We start from the raw sequence: 26,798 nt of genomic DNA on the forward strand, positions 1-26,798 counted from the left end.
GTGGGGAACAGAGGAAAGACAGAGACAACGGTCTTACTAGGCCGGGTGACATTGCGATGGTGCAAGTGCAGGTGAAGCGAGAAGGGGAAAAAGTGCAGAGGGAAGGGGGAGGGGGGCAGTGCAGTACATGGGAACGACAGTAAAAATAGTAGATAAATAATCAGAAGGAAAAGCGCGGCCAGCTGGTGGCAAGTGCAAGGGTAAGTGCAGACATCAGGTGTAAGGGCTGGTAGGGGGATACAGAAAACAGTCCCCAAGTGTGGGGGATGCCAAGGAGGAGGTGCAGGGGTGCAACTGGCGGGGGAGGGACCCTGGGCCCAAAATCAGAGGGTAGCCAACTGGCGGGGAGGGGACCTGGGCCTGAGGTCCCCTTCTTGCCCCTAGCTCATGAGTTGTGTCAACTGTAGCTCATGCACCATATGGACCCTAGATCATGGACCTTCTTGCTCCTAGCTCATGGGCCTTATCAGCTCTAGTTCATGCACCATATGGACTGTAGATCATGGACCTTCTTGCCCCTAGCTCATGGGCCTTGTCAGCTCTAGCTCATGCACCATATGGACCGTAGATCATGGACCTTCTTGCCCCTAGCTCATGGGCCTTGTCAGCTCTAGCTCATGCACCATTTGGACCCTTGATCATGCACCTTCTTGCCCCTAGCTCAGGGGCCTTGTCAGCTCTAGCTCATGCACCATTTGGACCCTTGATCATGCACCATCTTGCCCCTAGCTCAGGGGCCTTGTCAGCTCTAGCTCATGCATCATTTGGACCCTAGATCATGGGTCTTCTTGACTGTAGCCCATGATCCTTGCTGACTGTAGCTCATGGACTATCTTGACCGGATTAACCATAACTCATGGAAGTTATCACCCTCAGCTCATGGCCCATATCAGATTATCTCCCGGATCTCAGAGTCCAGAGACCATCGCTTGGCGACACCAGCAGAAGGCGTTGCACTTTAATGAAAACGTGCAGGCTCGCTATCAAGGCTCACGCATATACAGTCCCAATAATTCCTTGCAAGCCAATTGAGAAAATACCTCATAAGGGGCCCTAAGCGATGATACCATCTTGAAATGCAGTTAATATGCCGGCTGCTTATAAAACATGGAGAACACTCGCAGCCAACTCCTATGCATCCTGTTTTGCAATATTTCCACGACATACTCAGAATTCCTGGCAGTGGAAGCCTTCTTTTTCCTCGTGTCTGCAGGTTTGTCTTTTTATGAAATTCTGAAACATCCTCCTCGCAAAGAATAAATAACGCTTCCCAACAGCTATTTGGCCCGAGGGGAGGATAGGAAGCGCCTGCCTTGGAGAGTTTCCTCCTGACAATGTTACACCGTGAGCTGGCAGGGAGCCTCCCATCTGCCCTGCAGCGACCTGTGCTTCCACCAGGCCCTGGACCCAAGGTCACGATTTCAGCGGCCTGAGTGTCGGGCCAACCTCAAGGGCACTCAGGCCCAATGCCCAGTCCTCCTCCCTGCCTGTCTCCTGCATGGCGCCGCAGCTCACATTGTAATTATTTATAAAGCACCTATACACAGGCAAGTGTTTCAAAGTTGAAGTCCCACCTCTGAATCCATCATGGGGATGAGTGCTTGCGTAGGCACGGCTGAAGAGGTTTGGGGGCCATTTCACCATGCTGGTTAGGGACCCACTGCTTAGTGGGGAAACAGTCTGACTTACCCCTGGGGTGCTTGCATTACAATGGTGACAAGGATAACTTAATAGCCACTGATTATCACGAGCCAGCCAGCAAGGAGCTTAAACTCTAAATGCACACAGAAGAGCTATAGCCCCTCCTTTGTCAGCAAGTGGCTGGTGTGGAGGAACCGGTGTTAGAAGGCAATGAGGTGATGACACTTCTGTATATCCCGTGGGAAGTGACGGCAGGAAGGGCACCAGGAAAAGCAGCTTGTAATGCGAGTGCTACAAAGTGCACATTTTAAGCCCGACCGTTGACCGCCAACATCGGGTAGTTGCTAGGGGGCCCACTGAGGCTCGATGACCCTTTCATTTGAAAAGGTTGAAAGGCCCTGATGCGTCACTGGCTTGATGCCATTAACCAGTTTGAATGCGCAACTGGCAATAGCATGGCAGATAGGCAAAGCCGTTCTACTGTGTGCTTAAATGAAGGTGACCAGATTTTAAAAATAAAAAAAACGTGGACAGGCCAAAGACATAAAAGTAGGACTTCAATTTGAAGAATGGTTACCCTGACTATCATATCAGTAGTAGGTAAATGGGTGCTTGCAGGATTGACTAGCAAACCAATGAATCCCATGGCTATCAACTATGCACATGTGTCTGTGACTGTCAGCATGTTCAAATGGTAGCTGGCTTTTATGCTCCTCCCCCAATCCGTACTGATGCTTGCACTTTAACCAGCTTGATGCTGCACCGTGTCCTAGCTGTGCCGGTCACTTGCTAGCACCAAAGCTACTCCTCGATGCCGGTACTTGACCTGAAACACTGGTGAGTCACACGCCGACTCTGACCAGGAGTTACAACCACAGCTTGGCCCAGCTAGCCCTCGAACGGCCGCCTCACTGACATACACATTGATGCACCCAAGAATAGCACCTTTGCCTTTCCTTAGATGGTATTTGCCTATTGCCCCTGTACTCCTGCTCAGAGGGCTACTTTCTTCAGTCCGTTTGCTTCCTCTTTGTTCTTCCACAGGGGTGGGTTTTGGTACTGTGTTTTCCATTTCTTTCTGCTGCAGGTGCTGTGTTTAATTAAAGTATATATATATATATATATATATATATATATATATATATATATATATATATATATATATATATGTATATATATATAGAATCTTGATTGGATATTCCCCTTATTTTGGTCTGTTATCCTGTTTTGTTTGGGTCACTACTGGTTCACCTTCACACCCCTCTTAAGAGTGGAGCCTTCCCTCGGCCCCCGTTGACACAAAAGGTGAAGGAGGAATAGCTCTGAACTGTGCCCATTTTACCTTTATGATAGTGTTGGCTGTTCGAGGGCTGAGTGGACATTTTTACCTCTACTCATCCTTGTACACCTGCAAAGCAGAATCCAATTAGTCACAAACTCCCAGGCCTCAAAACACGTTTCGTCTGAAATAATAAAATACATAATGCAGTGCCCTAGATAAAATTGGAAGTGGGGGTATATTTGTTAGAGTTGTGAAAACAATTGTTTTTAGGGAGTAAAAATCTAATTCAAATTCCCAATTAGCGGATTTTATAAGCGGGTAAAAATGTCTTATCTGGAAAAAAACATTTTTTTGTAATAATTATTTCTTTGAACCTAGTTATGCATACACGTGCACATCAAAAGATACATGTTCACTTCTTCCTGTCAGGCAGTTATAATAGTGGTTTCTTCCTTTGGTTTCTAGGTGCACTACTGGCCCAAACCTATCCATGTAGCTGTCTGGGTGAAAGCAGGGGCACAAGGTCCTACGTGTCTGTTTCCTATTTTTTGTTGGGAGTGTTTTTGCTCCCTATTTTTATTTTTGCTGAGTATTTGCCTATTTTTAGGGAGTGAAAGTGGCTGATACACCCTTGATCTGTAGGGCTGACCCAATTTGAGTACAACAAGCTTATTCCAGCTAGAGAAACTACATGTTCCAATACTGAATTAAATTCATGGATCAGAAAGTAACTGAAGAGCTAGGAAAAGTGTTCTTTTGAAAAAAGCCACTGGAATGGACTGTATTCTTCTCTGCACAGTGACCAAAGATTGACTGAACTAATGCCAGCAACTGGATCCAGTAGAAATCACTTGCAGCCGCTCAAATGGAACTTGCATCAATAATTGTATGTCGACCGGGGCTTAAAGTTTAAATTGAAAGAACTCAAAAGTGACCGTGTCATTACAAAAAGAGAAACCCCCTACGCGAATCAAGGCTCCCACCAAAGAGTGGCAGATCAGACTGAATTGCTAGGTAATTAATATATCTTTACCATTTGGAGAAGGCATATGAATATCTTCTGCAAATGGTCCATTACCTTGTCCACACGTTAACATCATAGTGGGGACCATCAGTGAGGGGTACCTTCCAATTATGTAGGACAGAAAGAGCCAACCCTTGCTACTCTCATTGATGGCACCAGGGCATGCCTGGGGGTGCGTGCAAGGTGAATAAGGCCCAGTAGTTTGGGCTGGACTGCAGATCTTTATTAAGAGCCCGTTTGCCACCTGGGAGATTATCCTGACGTTTAAAGCCAGTTAATAGAGGAACATTGTTACCAACTCCATGGTACTCATTTTATCAACCTCAAAGGGATGAACGACAGAATGGACCTGTTGGGAGTCGAACCGGGGACCGTGAGTGCCAATGCAGATGCCAGTAATTTTTACTTATTTATTTTATTTTTGTCATGTAAGGCCTTTTTAGGCTTCTACATAGATAAGAAAATAGTAATCAGTCTTAGACACAAGAATATACAGCAACGTGGCTTGGGTCTCCCCGACGTAAGGAAGTATTGGGCCGCACATCTAGTGGTGGCCAATGAGTGGGTGTACGGCGGGAGGGATCTCCCGCATACAAGACTGGAGCTGGATGTAACACGAAACACAGACCCCGCTACAAGTTCTCTACAGGGGTGTGGGAGGGAGATCGCTTGCCCCGGCAGGGCGGAAACTAGTCCTGATAAGGGAAGAAGCCAATTGTGGAATCGGGGGGGGGAATACACAAGGGCACAGCCGTTACGGAACAATTCACAGTTGGGGGAGATCCAAAAACTAGGGGAGGTGGACAAGAGCAGGTATAACAAGGGTAGGAGAGGTGATAGAAGAGCGGGGGCTGATACCCTTTCCAGACTTGTGGAAATAAATATGGACTGAGCAAAGGGGAAGAGTATACACACCTACGCTTGCAACATGCCGTGTCGGCCCAGTATGAAGAAGATCTCGATCTGCCAGAATATTAGAAGTTAACCTGTTTATGGAGCCCCTCCCAAAGAAAGGGATATCAACCCTGTATCAAACCAATAAATAACTTTTCATCCCCCCCACTCCCGCTAGAGCAGCTTAAAGGGAAATGGGAGAGAGACCTCTGGAATTTGGAAAACGAAGATTGGGTGGAGGCGATGGTGGGAGCAAGGGAGGTTAATGTGTCCTCCAGGATGAGGTTGATCCAATATAAAATAATGCACAGAATATAACTATTAAGGGACAGAATGTACAAAATGGGAAAGGCCGAGGCTCAAATGTGGGGAGGGGGGGTAGGCACCTTCTATCACCTGCTGTGGGAATGCTGGTTGGTGGTGGGAATGTGGAACCGAGTCTTGGGGAGGATGAGGTAGGTGCTGGGAATTGCGATCCCCAAGGACCCCAAAATGTTGTTATTGCCTACTGGGGGGAAATGGAGGGAACAATGTGGGATCATTGGCTCCTGAACATTGCGGCAATGGTTGTCAAGAGGGACCTGGCAGCTAAATGGGGATCCAAGGACAGGCCAACAATGATCAACTGGAGATGGGCACGGAGCATTGCGCAGCATGGAACATATCGTATACCAAACAAGGGGGATGTCGGGGGATGTCGGGGAAATATAAAAAAATGTGGGAGAGGAGGCGGCTGCATGAAGGCGAATAAAAGGGAAGGAGCGGGGGAGGGGAGCCAGGAACAGAGTAGAGGGGTAGATAGACATTGGGGGATGGGGAAGGATGCTCACATTGTGCAGAGGTTGATGTTGTGTATGTTTTACAATGCAAATAAGAAAGTTACAAAAATACATAAAGCATCCAATATTTAAATATCGCATTTGAAAATACTATACAAATAAATGTATTGAGAATCAATCTTTAACGCAGTCAATCTTCAAAGCAGTTCAGTATGATATGGAGGTTACAATTTTAAACTGTCTCGCCTGGACTTAATATTATGCCACACTTTTGGAAAGTGATACATCAGCGCAATGTCATTTCCGCCAAAAACCTGCTCCATATTAATTCACTCGTTTCATTAACATTGAAGGACTTTCCATCTGCTAAAAGAATCTCGCTCCGAGACCAAGGACATCATTTCACCAAAATGCCACAGGTAGTGGAAGTGACATCACATGACCCTTGACCTCTGATGACATCACAGGAAGTGATGTCATTTGACCCCGTCTGAAGTGACATCATGGGAAGCGATGGAAGACAACCTTTCACCCCATGACAAAACAGGAAGTGGCATCACATAACATTGTTTATGAGTACACTATGAAAAATATGGTTACGATATCATTGTAAAGTGATAGATACGCATTTCATACAAGAATGGATCACCATGTGCATCGTTAATATCAGGGTGTATAGCTCCATATTACCAAATTACTGTGAATGTGAGCAGACGTCCAAGGCCAACCGATAATGATGTGTTATTATATAGCACTTACGCTTAAGCACTTCATATAGAACAAATATGCATACAAAATCACCCAACCTGTGTTGGTATTCATTTATCAACCTCAGCAGTATGAAAGGCTGCTTTGACCTTGCTGGGAGTAGAACCTGCAACCTGCAGATCACACACACACATTGCAGCAGCCAGCAGTCAACCCACTGAGCTATCTTATCATTTAAAGCCATCAGAAAACCAGCCACTCTAGAAACAAAGAGTCACATGCTGCTGGCCACAGCCCATGAGCCTCAATGTAAAAACAATGAAAAAAAGGACATTTTTATAGGGATAGCAGTTGCGACCCCTGGCGACCCCTAAATGACATCTATGTCCGAGATAAAATAAGTCTTTTGCAGAATAGTGGGAGGTGCTTTACAGTTTCCAATACGTAATTGCCACAAAGTCTACAATATCTTGCACCCTGGTGCCACCGCCCGCTCTTGCTCCCAGTACTTCCATCTTGTTCAAAATGTTATTATTAGGTGTCCTGCAGAATCCCATTAGCAGGAAATTCCTTCATAGATAACGGTGTTTTCTTGTCCACATAGTATTGTAAGAGGGATTCTCCACTTTAGGACTTGTTTTGCAAATTGGTCAAGACTTGATCATCATCTAATGCTGAGATGCTCATTTTAGTGGTTAATTTCTTACCGAGTGATGCCTTAAACAGAACCATATGTTGACAGCAGGGCTATCCCTCAGGTTCAGGAGATCTGTAATGGGCATGTGTTAAATAGAGAAGCAGCAGAGCTGCCACTCAAGCTGTAAATCTGCCAGATGCTCAGGATTATCAGCTGGCAGCAGCGCCATGGGTCAGACTGGACATAACTCAAAGGGTCAGCCTTTAAACAGACCTTTCAGTAGACAGCAGAGCTATCCATTAGAATGGCCAGATTAAAAGAGCATGCCCTTGACATCACACCTATCCATTGAAGGAAACCTATTCCTCCATGTAATGCCTTGCGCAGCAGAGATAGCCATTTCATGATACAGAGCTCTGGGTGCCATGCCTTAGACAGCAGCGCTATCCATTCAAGGATGCAGAGCTCTGGGTGCCATGCCTTGGGCAGAGAGCTATGCATCAAATGATTCAGAGTTAGTGATGTCATGCCTTGGACAGCAGAGATAGCCATTTAATGATACAGAGCTCTGGGTGCCATGCCTTAGACAGCAGCGCTATCCATTCAAGGATGCAGAGCTCTGGGTGCCATGCCTTGGGCAGAGAGCTATGCATCAAATGATTCAGAGTTAGTGGTGTCATGCCTTGGACAGCAGAGCTATCCATTAAAGGATGCAGAGTTCTGTGTGCCATGCCTTGGACAGAGAGCTATCCATGCAAGGATGCAGAGCAGTGGGTGTCAAGTCCTGGCAGCAGGGCTATCCATTAAAGGATGCAGCGGTCTCAATGGCATTGCTTGGACAGCAGAGATATCCATTCAAGGATGCAGAGCTCTGGGTGCCATGCCTTAGACAGCAGCGCTATCCATTCAATGATGCAGAGCTGTGGGTGTCGTGCCTTTAGGCAGCAGAGCTATCCATCCAAGGATGCAGAGCTCTGGGTGCTATGCCTTTAGGCAGCAGCACTATCCATTCAAGGATGCAGAGCTCTGGGTGCTATGCCTTTAAGCAGCAGTGCTATCCATTCAAGGATGCCGAGCTCTGGGTGCCATGCCTTAGACAGCAGCGCTATCCATTCAAGGATGCAGAGCTGTGGATGTCGTGCCTTTAGGCAGCAGAGCTATCCATCCAAGGATGCAGAGCTCTGGGTGCTATGCCTTTAGGCAGCAGCGCTATCCATTCAAGGATGCAGAGTTCTGTGTGCCATGCCTTGGACAGAGAGCTATCCATGCAAGGATGCAGAGCAGTGGGTGTCAAGTCCTGGCAGCAGGGCTATCCATTCAAGGATGCAGAGCTCTGGGTGCCATGCCTTTAGGCAGCCGTGCTGTCCATTCAAGGATGCAGAGCTCTGGGTGCCATGCCTTAGACACCAGAGCTATCCATTAAAGGATACAGAACTCTGGGTGCCATGCATTGGGTAGAAGAGCTATGCATTAGAAGAGTCAGAGTTTGCGGTGTCTTGCCTTGGACAGCAGAGCTATCCATTCAAGGATGCAGAGCTCTGGGTGCCATGCCTTTAGGCAGCAGCGCTATCCATTCAAGGATGAGGAGCTCTCTGGGTGCCATGCCTTTAGGCAGCAGTGCTATCCATTCAAGGATGCAGAGCTCTGAGTGCCGTGCCTTTAGGCAGCAGTGCTATCCATTCAAGGATGCAGAGCTGTGGGTGTCGTGCCTTTAGGCAGCAGCGCTATCCATTCAAGGATGCAGAGCTGTGGGTGCCATGCCTTAGACACCAGAGCTATCCATTAAAGGATGCAGAGCTGTGGGTGCCGTGCCTTTAGGAAGCAGTGCTATCCATTCAAGGATGCAGAGCTCTGGGTGCCGTGCCTTTAGACAGCAGCGCTGTCCATTCAAGGATGCAGAGCGCTGGGTGCCATGCCTTTAGGCAGCAGCGCTGTCCATTCAAGGATGCAGAGCGCTGGGTGCCATGCCTTTAGGCAGCAGCGCTGTCCATTCAAGGATGCAGAGCGCTGGGTGCCATGCCTTTAGGCAGCAGCGCTGTCCATTCAAGGATGCAGAGCTCTGGGTGCCATGCCTTTAGGCAGCAGCGCTGTCCATTCAAGGATGCAGAGCGCTGGGTGCCATGCCTTTAGGCAGCAGCGCTGTCCATTCAAGGATGCAGAGCTCTGGGTGCCATGCCTTTAGGCAGCAGCGCTGTCCATTCAAGGATGCAGAGCTCTGGGTGCCGTGCCTTTAGATACCTTTGGGCGGCAGCGCTATCCATTGAAGGACCCAGAGCCCTGGGTGCCATGCCTTAGGCGGGAGAGATTCAGAGTTCGTGGTGTCATGCCTTGGACAGCAGAGCTATCCATTAAAGGATACTGAGCAGTGGGTGCCATGCCTTGGACAGCAGAGCTATCCGTTTAAAGGATACCGAGCTGTGTGTGTCGTGCCTCGGACAGCAGAGCTGTGTTGGTGTTGCCACGTTCCTGCTCACTCCATCAGCGTAGGCCTTGCTCTGGGGCTCACATCTGGATTGGCTCCATGGCCTGCGTTAGAAGATCCCTCTTGCTGCTCTGGGTAGTGTGGTCCCTAGCACGCCTCTTGTTTTGGGGAAGGGCATGGGGTTGCGGCCTGGTCTCTGCCCTGGCGCCACTGGCAGACAGTCCGGGCAGACTAGGTCAGGGCAGGGCAGCCTTGGGCTGTCTTGTAATGCGTTCTCTTCCTAAACCGGGAGGTGTTTGCAGGGGGCGGGGAACACACACAGCCTGGGCACACAGCACTGGACCCAGCTGGAAGGAACCAGCATCCTAACATGGCGACCCGTGTCTGCTCTCGCCAGGGCCACCCATGAGGCAGGGGTCTTTGGGAGAAAAGCGAATCGCCTCTTTACTGGCGGGCCAATAAACATTATCACAAATAGTACAACCGCTATCTCTGACCCTGCTCCAATATGGCGCCGTGAGCTACGCTTCTCGATAGTCCGCGCTCTTCAGTTTTACGGAATTATTAAGTCACGCCAAGAGAATACTATGTTGCGACACAATGAACGGAAGTATCTCCAAATGCTTAGATAATAGGTGTTACAATACAAATCACCCCACTCTGGTTACTGATACTGCTACGCATGCCAAGAAGCCATCCAGATGGCAAATGCTGCGCTATGCAAATGCTGGCCGACATAAAATGGCATGACGTCACATAACAGGGTAGTGCCCTGCTCCAGGGTCGGACTGGGGCGTAACATGGGCACGGGCACCAATGAAAACGTGTCCGACAGTTCCAAATAGAAATTACTTGTTTTTTTGACAGACTGTTTGAATGGTACCCAAGGGGAAGTTGTTTGGTCAAATATATTGCAAATTCTGTATTTAAAAGGATACGTGTTCAAAACTACTAGCCCCATACTGAAGTAAGACATCTAAGTGGGCCATTGTGAGTCCAATAAGGGCCCACTTTAGTATGTTGGGCATTGCCCTATAGACCAGTCCGAGCCTGCCCCCACTTCATCTGGGCCAATGTTACCAGGGCCTTTGCTGACCAGTTTATCGAGGGTGCCATGTGTGAACCAGGCATTAAACGAGCTGCTAACACGAATGGACATTTTCGAGAATCCGGCCATAAGACTCCTCCAGCCCTGACATTGCAACTACCCAATCATAGCTGGTTGTATAGATATGATATGATAGGTTATTTATAACACGTTAATACCCAGAGGTTTCTAAGCACGGACCCGGGGATCGAACCCGTGTTGCTCCGTGCCATTTTGCTTCCAGGGCGAGCACGTTGCCGCTGAGCTATTCTCCCGGGAGGATAACTCAGCGTTTGTGACATCACAAACCTATTAGCGGCCCTGCAGCCCAGGCTTCTGTCATATGTGTTGCAGTGCACGGAGCTCTTGTGCATTCCTTGGTCTTCCAGTGCACGTGCCACTGTCCAGAACCCCTTCAGTCAGCGCTGGAGGCAGCTGGGCTGTGAGAGCGCGCAACTGGCCACATATGCTCTAATCTTCTAACTGTGGAAACAGCAGCAGCCCAGCAGAAACTTAACATACTCCTTTCCATTTGGGAGATGCAAGTCCAGGCTGGTGTTCACTTGGCATTCTGGGGCGTGCGGTCCTAGAACCGACTCATTTAAACCCAGGACTACAAGTCCCAGAATGCAACGTAAGACTGCAGATGGACCACCAACTCCCGAATGGAATGGGGCGTGTTGCTTATTATCGCATCCTTCGCTCAGCTTTTCGTTCCAAAAACAGAAGCCAATCTCTTTAAACACTGCAACATTTTCCTACGCTCAAGACTCCGGGATGGCCACATTCGAAGTCGAATGCACACAATGCACACGGCGCTCAAATGTCAACGCGAATAGCGTGAGAAAGTCAGCCAGCATGTGTTCTTCCCCAACATGAGAACGAAAACTACAATTCCCAGAATGCATGCGGAAAAAAGGCCTGGGTGATGTCACAAATGGAAAAGGTAAACTTGAGAGCTGCGATTGTCATTTGGGAACTTTCTTCAATAATGTACACCCATCCACCATGTTTTAAGCATGTTCGGTCACGTAGGAGTTCTGCGCCTCTATTAAGCATTTGGCCGGCGACTTTCATTATCGGAAAGATGAAATGCCCAGTCACCCATGCAGCATTGTGACCTTTGATCTGCAGGTTACACGCCGATCGCTGCAGCAGGCGGTCAACGCTATGAGCTATGGTATGCATTCAGCAAGGAGATTGCCCCCTGTACCTTCCTCCATCTGAGGCCCTCCGTTCTGCTTCCCGAGTCATCGCCATCATTAAAACAAGCAGTGATAAAGCCACCCGTATGAAACCACGCCCGGCGTCACATGGCTGGCTGCAGCCATCATGCTAACGCATCACATGCTCCGGTCCTGCTAGCTCCCTTACATGCCAGCTACAGCCCCGCATGGGTAGGCATCCCGCCCATCTGCCATGCCTGGTCTCCTTTGCCCGCGTACTGGGTGGGTGTAGACGGGCACTCCCTTCACATGTCAGAATGCAGGCGCCTTCTCTTTGCACAGAGGGCCCACTGAGCTGCTGTTCCTTGAAAGTGTTACTCAGTGCACTGCACTCAGTGCAGAAGGCCCTGCAAGGGTTACTGGTGCAGCATGTGCTCGAACCCACTCACCACCAGCACTCTCACGCGGGGAATCAAAGGGCAGCGTTCTTGCTGTCTGTGTGTGTGTGTTTATAGTACTGTTTCATTAAGCGCCCTCCTGGGTTTAGGTGTGTTGGCCATCACTTTTAATAATTTAAACCAAACAGTTGACTGACTTCGTCTCCCACCAACTGGTAAGTGGTTCCTGGCTGCGCTCAAAAGGGTGAGCTTTGCGTTTAGGAACGTTAGGCGACGAATATCTCGGCCGCAGCCGCCTGATCACAACGAGCTGTCTAACTTGCCAGTTAGTTACTTGCAAGACACGCGGCGACTGCAGAACGAACACACACTCTCACACTCACACTCACACACACACACACTCTTAGAATATGAGTATGTCCTTTTCGGGGTTACACAGACATCTCTGCAGCACAAGCTTTAACCCACTGACCTAACTTTTGGTCACTAGATCGCACTGTCGGCACGGCCAGGCACTGGGCTGGCCACAGCACAGACACACAGGGCACAGTCAGTTCCTATAGCCCTCCTCCCACCCCCACTGCAGCCCACAGCTGTGGACGGGACATGTGTTCACTGCGGGGAGGGGCCAGGGCGCCTCCCTGAGCCCAGTGCTGCCGGAGCCGTCTTGCATGGGGCATGCGTGGCCGTGGAGAGCGAGCTGGACCCAAGGCACGCATTCCCCACTGCCCCCCCACGGGTGGGACTTGGATGCAGGGCAGGAACCCCTCTTTTGAGTGATCCCCCCCTTTCCCCATGGAATATGATGATGAAGAAGTGAGTCCATGAGTTGCGCTGTGTGAGGGGACCTACTCGCTCACACTCGGCCGCAGTGCTTGGAAAGGAGCCCCCCCCCCACTCGGTCTGGATTGAGTCTCTGCAGCGGGGCAAGCCTCCCTCCTGGAACCAGGATCCCCGGATCCCCGTATCGAAGACACAGGATCTACCCCCGCGCGGACCCGGGGCACTTCCCGCCGAGTGCTGGGGGGGTCGGGCCCCTCCCATCATCTCCGGCGGCGCCCGCTACCCATGCGCCCAGATGCATAGGTTTAGGAGCTCGAAAATCAGACATGGTGAGTTTCGTCCAACCGACGACCCTTTTAAACTTCGAATAAAAAGACACATGCCCCTAAAGGGGTTCACAATGTAAGCTTCATTTTGGGATTTATACAATGCAAAAAGGTGCCGGCCCGAGGCGCCACGGGGTTTCCCGGGAACGAACAGCATCTTTAAGTTTACAAATGTTATTAATTGCAAAACGAGACGTTTTTTCCGATTAATTCAGTATTCCGAATAGGTGTGAAGCGGCCGTCAACAGTGGCCACGAGCGCGCACGATTCCTCTGGTGCCAAAGGGAGATTAAGGGCCCGCTTCATGGATTTATTTGCACGGTTCACAGTGACTTTGCACTGCTGAAAGATGACTTTGCACTGCCGGCACAAACCCCGGTTCAAGGAAATGTGCAAAGTGTATTTTTGCAGTGCAAAGCCCCTTTGAACCGAGCAAATAATTCCATGAATCGGGACCTTCAGCGAGAAAAAAGGCGCGCATTTTTACAGTGAAATTGAATGTCTCTTTTCCACTGAGCCGCCCCCGAAAGCAGTGCGTTTGGTTGGCATTGCCACACGCGCGCTGCCCCTGGAATGTTTGCTTGATTTGTGCAATTTCGGCGTGTCCGTGGGGTTGCCGTCAGTACTGTGTGTTGCAAGGCAAGGTTGGGCTTTCTGCTGCTGCCTGTTGGGTTGCCACTCTGCCTGCATGTTCCTTCACTGTGGTGGTTTGGCCGTGGTTGGGTAGCGTTCCCTTGCACTTGGGGTTGCAGCAGTCAGGGTGTCTGTGCTTTATACGCACCCTCCCGTGCATGGTTGCGCTTTGAAACACTTGTGCATAAGCCCATAATAAACACGTGTTTTGTTTTTGCAGGTTGCGGTTGGGTTTGGGGCTGCTGTTGGATTTGAGTTAAACCTTGTATTGTATTGTATTTATTTATTTATATAGCGTGGCAAGCCCTTAGGCATCTGGGCACATTTCACATGATTACATAGTTACAAGTTCCATACACAGTATTTACATATTTGAATTGCATGAAGTACGTGTGTTACACAGTTACAAAGGCGTTATTTGCATATTTGAAGTTGCAAGATGCATTAGTAGATACACAGGTGAGTATTTATATAACAAGACATCTCTGTATAACAGTGTTTAGGATTAGTTACAGCGCATTGGCGCGGTTGGCAGCAAGCAAAGCATGGATGACAAGTGGGCAGTCTGTTAGGCTTCCTTCATAAGGAGCCCATGTTTGACACTCTTGTGATCACCTGTGTTGGTGATCACTGCAGAGTTTGTGCTTATTGCTGGATTGTTGATTTGGAGTATGCAGTCCCAGCTGTGTCTGGTGGCCTTCAGCTTAGACCTTTAGGGACAGTTTTGCTGATTTTAACTTCGCTGTTGGGTTAACAGTTAGATTTAGTTACGTGTTTTTTTTCATTGTTGGGTTATTTATGGCGTTGCTGTCTTTTTTGGGGGTTTTGTCGTGGATGTTGCATTTACAATAGGGTGACCAGATTACCTGGTTTTTCCGGGACTGTTCTGGAATTTGGATCTCTGTCCCCCTTTCTCAAGATTACGTTTCCATTGGAAACTGCAGTGGTCCTGGTTTTTGGTAGTAGGTCTTCATAGCTGGCAGGCAGGAATGCACAGAAGAAATGGTGCGTTTTACAATTTACGAATCGATAGTGTTAGTTTGTGATAAATTAGTTATAATATGTGTTTATTTGAACAGTAACACTTAACCCCCCTTCTCCTCCAACCACTACTGAAGTGTAGTGCCTTGACAGCCACTTTCAATAGTTTGTCCTACTTTTATGTCTGGTCACCCTAGTCTGCAATCAAATTTGGTGACCATTACTTCTTGGCTGCAGCTTTTATTTGGTTTGTGATTGCTATTGGGTTTGCAGCAGATGTCCCAGGGTTTGTAATTGTAATGGGTTATTTATAACTGCTTAATACCCAGAGGTTTCTAAGTGCGACCCATGGATCGAACTTGTGTTCCGGGTGTGTTGCTCCATGTGTCGTCTTGCTTTCAAGACAAGCACGTTGCCCCTGAGCTATCCTCCCGAGACCAAAATGTTGCTCTTGGGCTTGTAATCCTTGTTGGTGATCACTGTTCGGTCTATGCTAAAGTTGCCCAGCGGTTGGGTTTGTGGTTATTGCTTGATTTTCAGCCATTGGCGTGTCTGGTAGGTTTGTCTTCATTCCTACGTTTCTGTTCCCAGCTGTGTTAGCAATGGCTCTTGGGTTTGCATTCTTTAATGAGTGTGTCGTTTTAATAGGGTTGGCAGTCAGTGCTGTGTTTATGCTCGTTTTTATGTTTCTAGTTGTTGCCAGGCTTGCACTAATTGTTCCATTTTTTATTTCTGTTAAGTTTTTGTTGTTTTCTGGTTTGTGATGATTGTTGAGTTGGAGGTAGTTGTTGGGATTGTGTTAATTGTGCGGTCCTTCTGCTGGACGTGTGAAGGACTGTTGCTTGGCCAGGCTTTATTGTTGGGTTTGCTTTCTTGGTCAGGTTTTCCATTGCTCGATATGAGGCCACGGTTGGCCTTGCAGTGGTTATGGTGGCTGTAGCTGGGTCTGTGCCTACTTCTGGAATTGACATTATCGCTGTGTGGTAATCTTGGGGTATGCCTTCATTTTCACTTTACACAGTTAGTTTGACTATTATTCACTCATGGGTATTTCTGGGTGCAGTGGACTTCATGGTGGTTGTGTTTGGGATCATGGCTGGTGTTCGGGTCCGAATAGATGTGTGGTTACTGCTAGGCGTGGGGTTGCTGTTTAGTTTGTGGTCATTGTTGGTTGCCAGTCCCTCTTGTTTTTGGCTATTGTCCTTTTTCGGTGTAAAGTCATTTTTCAATTTGGGATCACTGCCTGATGGAGTCTTGGCCACTCTGGGGTTATGCAATTCATTGCCTGGTTTGTTGTGCCTCCTGGGTTATCCATCATTTGTGTGGTCATTGTTGGGACTGCATTCGCTGCTTGGTTTGTGGTCATAGCTTAGTTTGTGGCTACTGTTGGATGTGCAGTTATTGCTGTGTTTGTAGTGTTTGAGAGATGCGCAACTGTTTGTTGTGCTGTTATTGCTGTGTTTGCAGTGTTTGAGAGATGCACAACTGTTTGGTCTGCTGTTACGGTTGGGGCTGCAGACATTGTTGGGGTTGTAGTTGGTGCCGGGTTTACATTTCCTGCTGAGTTTGTGGTCATTGTTCAGCTTGGAGTCAGAGCGAGGTATTACCTCCCGTCTCAGTTTGAAGTTGCTGCTATATTTGTGATCACAGTTGGGTTTGCATTTATTTTAGGTTGGTGGTGGCGCCTCTGCTTGTTGGGGTCTGGATGAAAGATCAATAGCGTTAAGGAGTTGGTGTTTTTAGTGGAATGCTTCCGTGCAGTTACTTGCTTGGCTTTTTCTTGTTTCTTCAGTAGAGCAAACAGGATGTGCAGAGCAGTTTCAGCCCCCACCCCAGATCACGGAACCCTTAGTGAGTGACTGTGGACTCACACCTGGCCACCACTCAGCAGGGATATCTGAAAGGGTTCCATGTAATAATGTCCCCTCAAAAATAACACCATGCAAAAAAATCAACCGTTTCTTGCATGCAGGGGACACCCCTGCAACCCCCAACCCCTTTTTTTTCAAGGGGGGGGGGGGCTCCCACATAACCCCGCTCCCCCTGTGTGTGTGTGTATATATATATATATATATATATATATGACACCTATAATGTCGCCTGTCACTCACTGGTGTAACAGATTTTGCTTCTGGGGAGCAAGGGGCCGACTTCTCCATTGGATCAGACAACCCCCAATCCCCCTAGAAAGCAGCCACTTGTACTTGAGGGAGAAACAGCCCGAGTCAGCACATTTCTTGCTCTAGGACCGTCTCCATCAGCTAATTGACTTTCAGACTCCAGAAACGAAATGGCCGATCAACGTTATTGGGTTGAATGGATGGATGGACCCATCCATCGCTAATATTTGCAATGGAAAGCTGCTAGAAAGTTAACCCTTTCACTCCCGGGACTTCTGTGGTTCTGGATGGAAATTGGGATGTGTGCGTGTGTGTGTATACATATGTCTATAGCATGGCAAACATTCTACAGAAACTGTCTGCAGATCGGCCTGGTATACTGGCTACACGGGTTGGCTGCGGACCCTCTCAGCACGGTCTTCTAATCCCTGCGACCATGTTATCGCTGTTATCGTGTGATACTAGCCAAGTGACGGGCCTTTGTTCCCATGTCTGCCGATGGGCTTAGAAGCTGGCTTTAATCTTTACTAAGCACTTTGAGGCTGGAGGCACAGAACGCCCGGGTAACGTAACGTCTCTGCCCCTCCGTGAAACTAGACAACAAATGAAATTGTAGTGGAGTCCTGTGTGGGCCTTGGAACAGCGTTCCAGGGCCTCAGTAATGGCGTTGGCCTTGTTTCCTGAAGGCTGCAGCCCTCCCCCCCCCCTCTTCCCAACCATCTAGGGCACAGACCGGACGACCCTTCCTTGTGAAATCGGATCCCTCCTGGCTGCTGCGGACCGGAGAAAACCCACAAACCAGACGTAATTGCAACATTTCTGGGGCATTCCTGGAGGATATGCCTTTACCTCAATCCGGCTGCGACAGGGCGCTCGCTGCTGCCATCTGGTTCTATGTCTAACTAGGGCTGCCTGCGATTGCCTGACTGGGAGCCTGGCCCGGATGACTGCTTGCACAATGCCGAGTCTCAGTGCTTTACGAGCGAGAAGAAATCGATTGGGGCTGGGGCCTCAAGAGTGTCCAGCACAGCCTTGGAATCGCAAGTAGCTAAGGAGTCTTGGAAAGGAGTGGCCTAACAGATGTGCTTGAGTTTCTGTGCATGGAATGACAGTTATGTCATATTGTATTTGTACAGTGCCTCCTGCCACAGTTTATGGCGTCAAAACGCTTTTACCTGTCAGAGAGGCAAAGGAGGAGTATAATAGAGCATTCAGTAGTGGGAGGGATGAGCAACATCGAGTAGATACTTGGTGAGTAAAATATATGTTGTGTGTTGAATATAATTAACCAGCAGTCCAAAAAATCGACTAAAATAAAAAATATTCAAATACATAATATGATATGATATGACATGGCATTTATAACGCGCCTATACACAAGTGTTTCAAGGCGCGACGAGGCAAGGTAGGGAGAACAGGGGGGAAGACGGACCACGATCCTACTAGGCCAGGTGTCATTCAGATTGCGCTAGTGCATGGGAAAGGGCAGGAGGAGAGTGCGGGGGTAAGGGGGCAGGAGACAGTGCAGGCAAATATAAAAACATACATCAAAATAGGTCAATAAAAGTTCAAATTCCTCAGTTTTGAGGCCCTAATCATTTTATTAAATCATTGTAATGACATGAATTCATTATGTTAGTATGTTGCAATTATCAAACTATGCATTCTCTGTATAAACTTTTTCTTACAGAGGGGTAGAAAACCACCAACCTAACTCCTCATGCCTAAAACTAATGTGATTCTGAACCAGGGTATAGCGCCGTCTACCGAGGAAGAACAGTATTAGCCCTGAAAGTCTTTTCATTCACTTTCAGCATGGGGAATTTAAGTTAGGGCTCCCCGATGGAACCCCGGCTTAAGGGAACATTTTGGACCCTGGCAGGACTGAGCACCGTCTAGCCCTGTCCCACTTGAAGCCATGCTTATTTTGAGGCTGCCAGGCGGCCTGTGGTGTGTGCAGTGGATTGCTTCTGACTGCCTGTGTGCTTGTCTCTTGCTTTCCAAATCCCTGCGTTTAACTTCTCCGAAACCTGCGTGGCTGCCTATGACTTCTGCCTATGACTGTCGGCATCTGACAGCCTGCACCTCCTGCCCTTGAGCCTGCATGGGTGCCTATGCGTGCTTGTATTTGATGGTGCTTATCTGATTACTTCAACCTGCCTGTAAGACTGATTGCATTTAAGTAGTGCTGAGTGTCCCCCTGGTGCTGGACTGGCTGTCTTTGACTGATTGCCTGAGTCCCTGTATCTGGCTTCTGGTTCGCCTGTGCCATTCCCTGTATATGACTGCAGCATCTCCCTGCCTCTGAGCCTGAATGGGTGGTTCCTTATTGCCTGTGATGAGACTATTTGCACCTTGGCATGCTTGTATATCATTGCTTCTGACTCTGTGCTTGCCTACTCATGTGGATGCATGCAGCTGCCTGTCCCAATCTACCTGCTGGTATTGCTCCTGGATGCATCTGACTGCTGGACTACCTGCCTGTCTTATTGCCTGCTTGCTTCCCTGTGTGCCTGCCTACTCCTGAGTTCCCGAATGCTAGTCTCCGACATTTGGCATGTTTTCTCTCGCTGCCTTGTTCTGTGCCTGCTTCTGATTCACAATGTCTGTCTCTGTCTCCCTGCTGGTCCCCGGTCCCTCCCCTAGTCCTGCTGTTAACTACCTGCAGACCACCTCCTCACATGACCTATACCTTTCTCTGAATGCTTGCGTGCATGCCTGTTCCGATCAGCCTTCCTCTAAGGGTCAGTCTGTCCCCTTATTGTTTGAGGTCACTCAACGGACCCCACATGCCTTGAACTTTAAGAATGTATATATTGGGCCGATTCATGGAATTGTGTGCACGATTCCCAGTGACTTTACACTGCTGATAAGAGACTTTGCACTAGCGACACAAACACTCATTCATGGAACTGCACAAAGTGTATTTTTGCAGTGCAGTCATTTTTGCAGTACAAAATGAACTTTGCACTGACTTTGAACTACCGACACAAACACTGATTCATGGAACTTCTGAAAAGTGTAGTTTTGCAGTGCAAAGTCACTCTGAACCGTGCAAAAAAATCCATGAATCGGGCCATTTACGTAGATCATGCTCGCCAGATGTTTTGGACTCCAACTCCCATCATTCCTAACCAGCATAGGCAATAGCAAGATATCATGGGCATTGTAGTTCAAAACATCTGATGAGCCAAAGGTTGCAAACCCTTGGTGTAGATTAACAAAACAGCAAATTGTGTGATTTTGCCAAACATTTCTTTCCTAAACCACACCCGCTCACTTTAATGACTCCACTTGTTCCGTATTCGTGATGCCAAAGCGCCACATTCCCGGCACCGAAGGACATGCATGTTTTTTTTAAAATAAATATACCGCCGGCAACCATTGCGATTCCCTTGCACATTATTGGTAATGTTCGACATCTCATGAACCTAGGAAGGTTTCCGAGGGTCCAGAGTGGGATGCGAAGAATACACTCCTAAGACCCCTCCATCATATCTCTCCGATTCAGGTGAGGCTTCACTGGCTGCTCGTCAAGCAGAGGATCCGACGCACTGCGGGGTGGGCGGAGCCTCTTCACCCCAGGTGGAAGCGCAAAGCCCTGTCTAAATATTGCTCAGCACACTAGAACAGATTTTTCCTGCTGGGCGGTGCGGGGCAAAGCAATGCAAATTGATCATCGCAACGCCCTGTGTTAACCCCTCCGACGAATCAGAATAGCCCACGACTTGTGGCCATCCGATTGGTCAGTTTGCAGGGTGTTCCTGGTCAATCATGGTGTGCAGCACTTCCTTTAAATTGATTAGGTACGAATTCTGTTCGTCCTGATTGGCTTCCTCCTCTGGTTGGTCACACGCTAGGCATTCTGCTCAATTCCCCAGTTGTGGCATCAATGTTGGGTGAATACTGGACAGAGGAATTGCCCAATTCCACAATTCCGGCTCCTGGTCTTTTGAGAGGTGTCTTCATGCACACCTAATTTCAGGTGCTTGCGTGCCATCCGTAGAAGGGTACTATGGAACTGGCTCAGAATTCCCGAGCACTGCCACAGAAGAAGCATGGTCCTTTTCACTAATTGTTGGAAAGTGAGACCTGGTGGCAGGGCTTTCTCTCTTTATGCTCCTTTAATCCGGAAGAACTACCTTCAGATATTCAAAAAAATTCCAGATCCCTTGAAATGCTCCTAGAGTCTTGTCTGTTCTCTAAATAACTATGGCAGCCCCAGACTACAAGCCTCAGTGCAACTCAATGGTGCTTTGAAGCCTTACTTGGCGAAAGGCACTCGATGACAAATGTGTAACATATCATAACATACCCTTCAATTACAACCTCATCTTTATATATAAAGCGGACTGTATGAATGTTTGTCCGGCTATACAAATCCACACCGTTGAACCCACGTCTACCAAATTTTGCATGGATTCCTCATTTTTCCGGTGCAAGATTGTAGTCTATGTTTGGATCTAAAAAAATCACTCCCTAGACACCCTCATTTACTGATGCTCACCCCGATTCACTACAGTAGGTACTAAGGGAGGCAACATTTGGAAGAGTGTCTGAAGCGACTTGTTCGATGTGTTGGTTATTACTTTGAAATTTACTACTACTGTATACAGTTCGAAAGTGCTTAAAGCATTTTTAAAGGGAATAAAAAAATATGTAAATTCTTTATCGCGCCACTCCAATTATGGGCAATGGCAAGTTTACAGTTTCCTTAAGTTCATTCATGAGAAGAGAGCACAATCAATCTTTCTTGGACATTTTCTCAAATGTGCTGAAGCCATTGAGTGACTGAAACATGTCGCACAAAAAACGAACATCACTTGGAAATGCTCTATCTGATGCAAAGCGAAAATCAATATCAAGAGGTTCTGAAACACAAAAAACAGCAGCACGACTTGCCGACCAGAGCACAAGAACAACTTTCTCCAGGGCACATGAGACACCAGAGAAAACTAAAGCAAGGCTTGCTGACACGAGGACAAGTGCAACATCCTGCAGAAATCAGTATGTGGCATGTTGCTCATTCATTGCTTGATTACAATCCTTGCCAGCCCAGCTTTTCATTCGTTCTTAGCCGATAAAATGAGAACTATGATGCTGACGGCAACTGGGTTTATGGTGTATTCTGTATAATAACTGCCTTTGGGGCCTAATGGGATGAGGTGCACATTAATGGGCGTGGACTGGGCGGAACGCCTAGGTTCTGCCCAACCAGAGGAGTTGCAATGTTCAGGCCAATCAGGACACACAGAAAGACTGCCCAGCCAGTTTAGAGGAAGTGTTGCACACCATGATTAACCATTGTGAGCACCACCCTGCACGCTCCAACGTATGGCCATTTTAGTGGTAGGGTTGGAAAGTGGATGATGTCGAGGGCCAATGATAAGTTCAAAAGGACCTGATTCCCAATGTGGTCTATAATGCATCCATCATAGTATACCAGCGACGGTCACTATTACCAAGGTCCAGCATGCACGGTCTCTGTTCTCCATCTGCTGTATGTGGTCAGAGATGGTCACCAGTACGAACTCCAGATCCAGGACAAACCCAGCTTATTGGTTTAAGCCTTGAAGCTGATGCGCAACTGGATGCTTTGGGTTCTTGGCTGGACAGAGAGATTCTAAATGAGGGCATTAGGTTCCTAAGGGGCAATGCGGCTCACTTTGGCTTCTCAAGTAAAGGGGTAACAAAGGCCCTCTTTAGGACCCCCTTTCAAGTAGAGAGTAATTGGTTATGAAGTTTGGCAGATTGCAGGACCATCTGGCATCAAGATCTCTCTATATATTTCAGTTTTTCAAGATGACTTAATGTGACTGATTTTGTTTTGGTTAAACTATTTTTCCGGCTGGATAAGGAGTGATGAAGCCTTGGCCCTAGTAGTCGACAAGTTCCTAAATAGGTGTAAAATATTGGACAGTCCCTTTTACATGGCTGAAAGGATCAAACCTTCTTCTTATATTACATTTTTTGGGTTGGTGGTCCAAGGCAATATCAGATTAAATAAAACATTTGGAGGACTATTGGAAAGGACATTTTAATGTATTTAAAATAACCAGCACATTGAGGTTGGACAGCAACGTTAAAGGATTGCCAAGCACTTAAGCCAAAGCTAAGCCTTGGCTAATGCTTCAAGATCTGTTCAATAATCTGGCCACTTGTGCCAACCCTTACAAAGACAATAATGGTTCTCAAATGAATAATAACACAAGTCAGATTAATGGATACAACGCTGCTTCAAAAGTATAATGACTTAAATGAAGAGCCAACACGTGTTTCGACCCTAAAAAAAGGGGTCTTCCTCAAGGCTGTAATATGCAGACAGAGGAATTCAACCAATCCATATGTCATAATATATGATAAATAGTTGAAAAAAATAAAACAAAAAATATTTCAATTACATAGAAAAAACAAGATCCACTTGTGTCCAGGACTGATTATGATATGCAATTATGGATTTTGGGGATGCTCACAGCGAATCTTGTTAGGAAAAGTTGAAGGGTATTCTGCAATGGCCAGAACAACAGTGAGCAATGGATGTAATGTAAATGGATTGTGTAAGAATTAAACCAAAAGGGGCCGCATGAATGTGAGTAGAGACTATGACAAGTTGATGAACATTTTAAATATGGAGATTGGATAAAGGTTTAATAACTAAGGTGACAAGATTTTCAAGATAAAAAAACGGGGATGGCTCATAACATAAAAGAGGGACTAACACCCCCATACCCCCTGAACTCGACGCCCCCAACCATCCCACAGTATCCACATACACAGTTTGCGGTTTTGACTGGGGATAAAAACACGTAAATAAGAAGCATGATATATCTTAAGCAATACTGATTTAATGATGTATTGATACATGCATACAATGAACTTGATCGTTAATGGTATTTAGTGTGAAAAGGTGAGAAATCGTAACACTTAAAGAAAAAAATAAATAACAAAGGAGTTGTTGCTCTGTTTGACATTCCATGCCTTGCTATTTACATGTTTCTCTGCCTGTCTCTGTGATGTAAGCAGTTAATTCATTAATTCCACCACCAGTTCAACTCTGCTTGAGTTTGAACTTAAACAGTGTACCAAAGCTGAAAACCTTGCTATAGTTTCAAAGTTAAAACCAACCTCATGTATTGGAAATGCCTGCCCAGCCATTATCTTCAAGGGGTCTCTCGGCAAACTTGTCCCGTGGATCACAAAGCTTGTGAAGAGATGGTGTAGTTCCATTCTCTGTGAAGGAGGCATGGATCACTCCATTACTAAAGAAAAGTAGCCTAGACCGCCCCCTGGGGAAAAAAACAACCATCCAATCACGTGTTCCATACCTTTGCATATTTGCAGCTCCAGGAATTTGTTAAGACTAATAGCATCTCAGGCATCCGACAATGTAGATTTAGAGCTAAACATGGGACGGAGACAGCCCTATTGGATCTCAAGTCTAATATCCCCGGTATTATGCAGAAGGGCGATTGCATTGTTGATGTTATTGGACATCTCAACGGCCTTTGATTTGGTCGACCACAAACATCTGATTAATAGACTGAAGGGCATTGCACGTTGTTCAGAGATGGCTGCCCAGTGGATTGAATCCTTCTTGGGTCTAGAGTGGTGATGCCCCGCTATCACCACCCGTGGAGTGCCACAAAGCTCATGCCTGTCACCTACCGTATTCAACATTTACATCAGGCCCATTCCTCGACCTCTTGGATAATCTGGGTGTAGAGTATACAGATCATGCTGACGACACCCAGGTCCTCCTTGAAATGTCGGGTAATTACGCACAAGACACTGAGGCCTTGAATGGGATGTACCCCGCGATCCAATCCTGGATGTCGGTAAATTCTCTTGTCCTCAACAATGAGAAGTGTGAAGGCATCATGAAGAAGGACACAGACAACAGATTTAGAATTCAAAACAAATGCTTTTATTAACTTAAATGTCAGGATGGAAAAGGGCTAACTTGCCCTGTGCTAATGTGAGATTTTCCTACCTGAACGAAATTTAGGAAAGTCTGAGTCAAAGAGTTCAACTGAAGAATCTGTCTGCGTCCAAAACCTATACTTGACCTCACAACAAATCTATACGATATGTAGGGAGGTCAGCAACCAAAAGAAACAGTGTCTGACATAAAGGTCTGAGCCTCTTACAGCTCAGAGCTTCCTTTCAGCTCCATTTTCCAAGTATAAAAACAATTCTAGCAAAAGTCGCAAAGTTAACTCTCTTGAGTTCAGAATAATGTAGTTTTAACCAGTGTTTGGGGTTCCCTTTCCCAAGTTCTAAATAACACAAATCCAAACACCAATGAATCTTGAGATTTTGTCCTAAAGTCAATAAATTATTCTAGTGTTAGGGCTCCCTTCCCCAAGTCCAGCAACACATAAATGTCTTTTTGTCTCTGTAAAGGCCTTTGTCACTCGTGGGCCTTCTCATTATGGTTGGTGTTTAGGGTATAAATTGTAATTATATTCAAAAGCAACTTCAAAGTCTTCAATAGTTCTGCTTCAAATGTAATTCTCTGTCATGTGCAGTTTTTGGCTTCACTTTAGATTTTAAATTCAACTCCGAGTTCAACACATAATAGTTTCACTTGATTTGAATGTTCTGTTTTACTTCTGAACTTAATTTGCAATAGATGTACTCTTTGGTAAAGGTTTCACTCAGTTTGGCATGAATTGTACTTGTTAAGGTTTTGTTAAGTTTAGTATTCAATAGGCACGAGTTGCGCTCAGAACACACCTTCCCTTTTCACATGTGGTGTAAGTTTCCCTTTAGTTCGATGCCCAATAAGCGCAGGTTGCACTTAAAAACACACTTGTTATTTAGCCCTTTGTATAATACTTATTTAATAATGTTCAATAGGCATGGGTTGCACTCAAAACATCCTTGCTGTTCAGCCCGTGGCATGATACTTCTTGTAATTCATTTCAAATGAAATGTCCAATGCTCAGACTTTCGAGAACATTTTTCCTCCCACATGCGACCGCTCCGATACAAAATATTCCTAGTATTTCAGTTTGTCAATGTATTGAATCGGATACCTTCGAAAACGTGTTTCATCCCACACCCAACCACTCCAATACAAAGTATTCCTCTAGGAAAGTTCGAACACTTGCATACCAGTTTTCTCCTGTGATAGAAACTGTCTGGTTGTGTTTAAGGGTCTCCCAGCAGCGCGATCGCTCGGCCCTCTACTTTCTATATCAGGGTTCCAATTCCTGCCCCTTAGTCATTGCTGTGTCATCTTCTGAACACACACAGGGGAACAAGCACTTTGAATTCAATGAGAAGAGACAGCCTCTCCACACGGCACCCTTCCCAACATTTGATCTGCTCCACGGAGCCCCAGCTCCCATGCCACGCTTCCTTAGACCGTCTCCTTCTGCAGCCCTCAGCGTCTCGGTGTACCTCTTCACCACAGGTCCCTGCTGCTTCTCTTGGCCTCTCTGCTGCTGCTTCAACTCCGCCTCCAACTTAACCATCTTTCCATGAATTGGGCTCCTTTTATACATCGGCATCCCTTTGACAGGCTGCAAGTGGGAATGTTCAATTAGCCCTGCCTGACCACAATTAAAGAGACATGGCTGACCCTTACAACTCTCAGCAGGCTTCTTCTTCGTTCCAGTGCCAGAGTAGTAAGAGCATAGTCTTAATTGCTCTTGGTTGCCTCTTCCTCGTCCCAGTACTGTCAATTGTCATATGTGAAGGAATGAGGGGAACAGGTGTATTACCATTTAGAAAGACCTGGAGAATGGTTGAGTTGGCCATCCCTATGGAAAGGGGGATACCATGTCTCGCCCATCTTACCTTTTAACCCTTTTTGCTCTCTTTCTGGCACGTCTCAACTAATGTTGTTTCAGACCCTTTTCGTAGTTAAGGGGACATGTATAACAATACCCCATTACTGCCTTTAGAAAAGA

At 47.0% G+C, this 26,798-nt stretch overlaps 1 protein-coding gene across 4 annotated transcripts in view; it reads left to right on the top strand.

The window, feature by feature from the left end:
• The window catches only part of STARD8 (StAR related lipid transfer domain containing 8), a 648,599-nt gene that overhangs the window by 424,795 nt on the left and 197,006 nt on the right, over positions 1–26,798 (top strand). The window contains exon 1 of one of the 4 annotated variants that reach the window (XM_069612522.1): positions 12,685–13,150. The exons of the other annotated variants lie outside the window; for them this stretch is intronic. Coding sequence (XP_069468623.1) covers positions 13,117–13,150 — 34 coding nt within the window. The 5' untranslated portion in view covers positions 12,685–13,116. Of the gene's footprint in view, positions 1–12,684; positions 13,151–26,798 lie in introns of those variants that run through there. 4 annotated transcript variants of the gene reach the window in all.

The sequence above is a fragment of the Ambystoma mexicanum genome, chromosome 5p, assembly GCF_040938575.1.
Source record: "Ambystoma mexicanum isolate Mex_15411 chromosome 5p, UKY_AmexF1_1, whole genome shotgun sequence".
Taxonomy (NCBI): Eukaryota; Metazoa; Chordata; class Amphibia; order Caudata; family Ambystomatidae; genus Ambystoma; species Ambystoma mexicanum.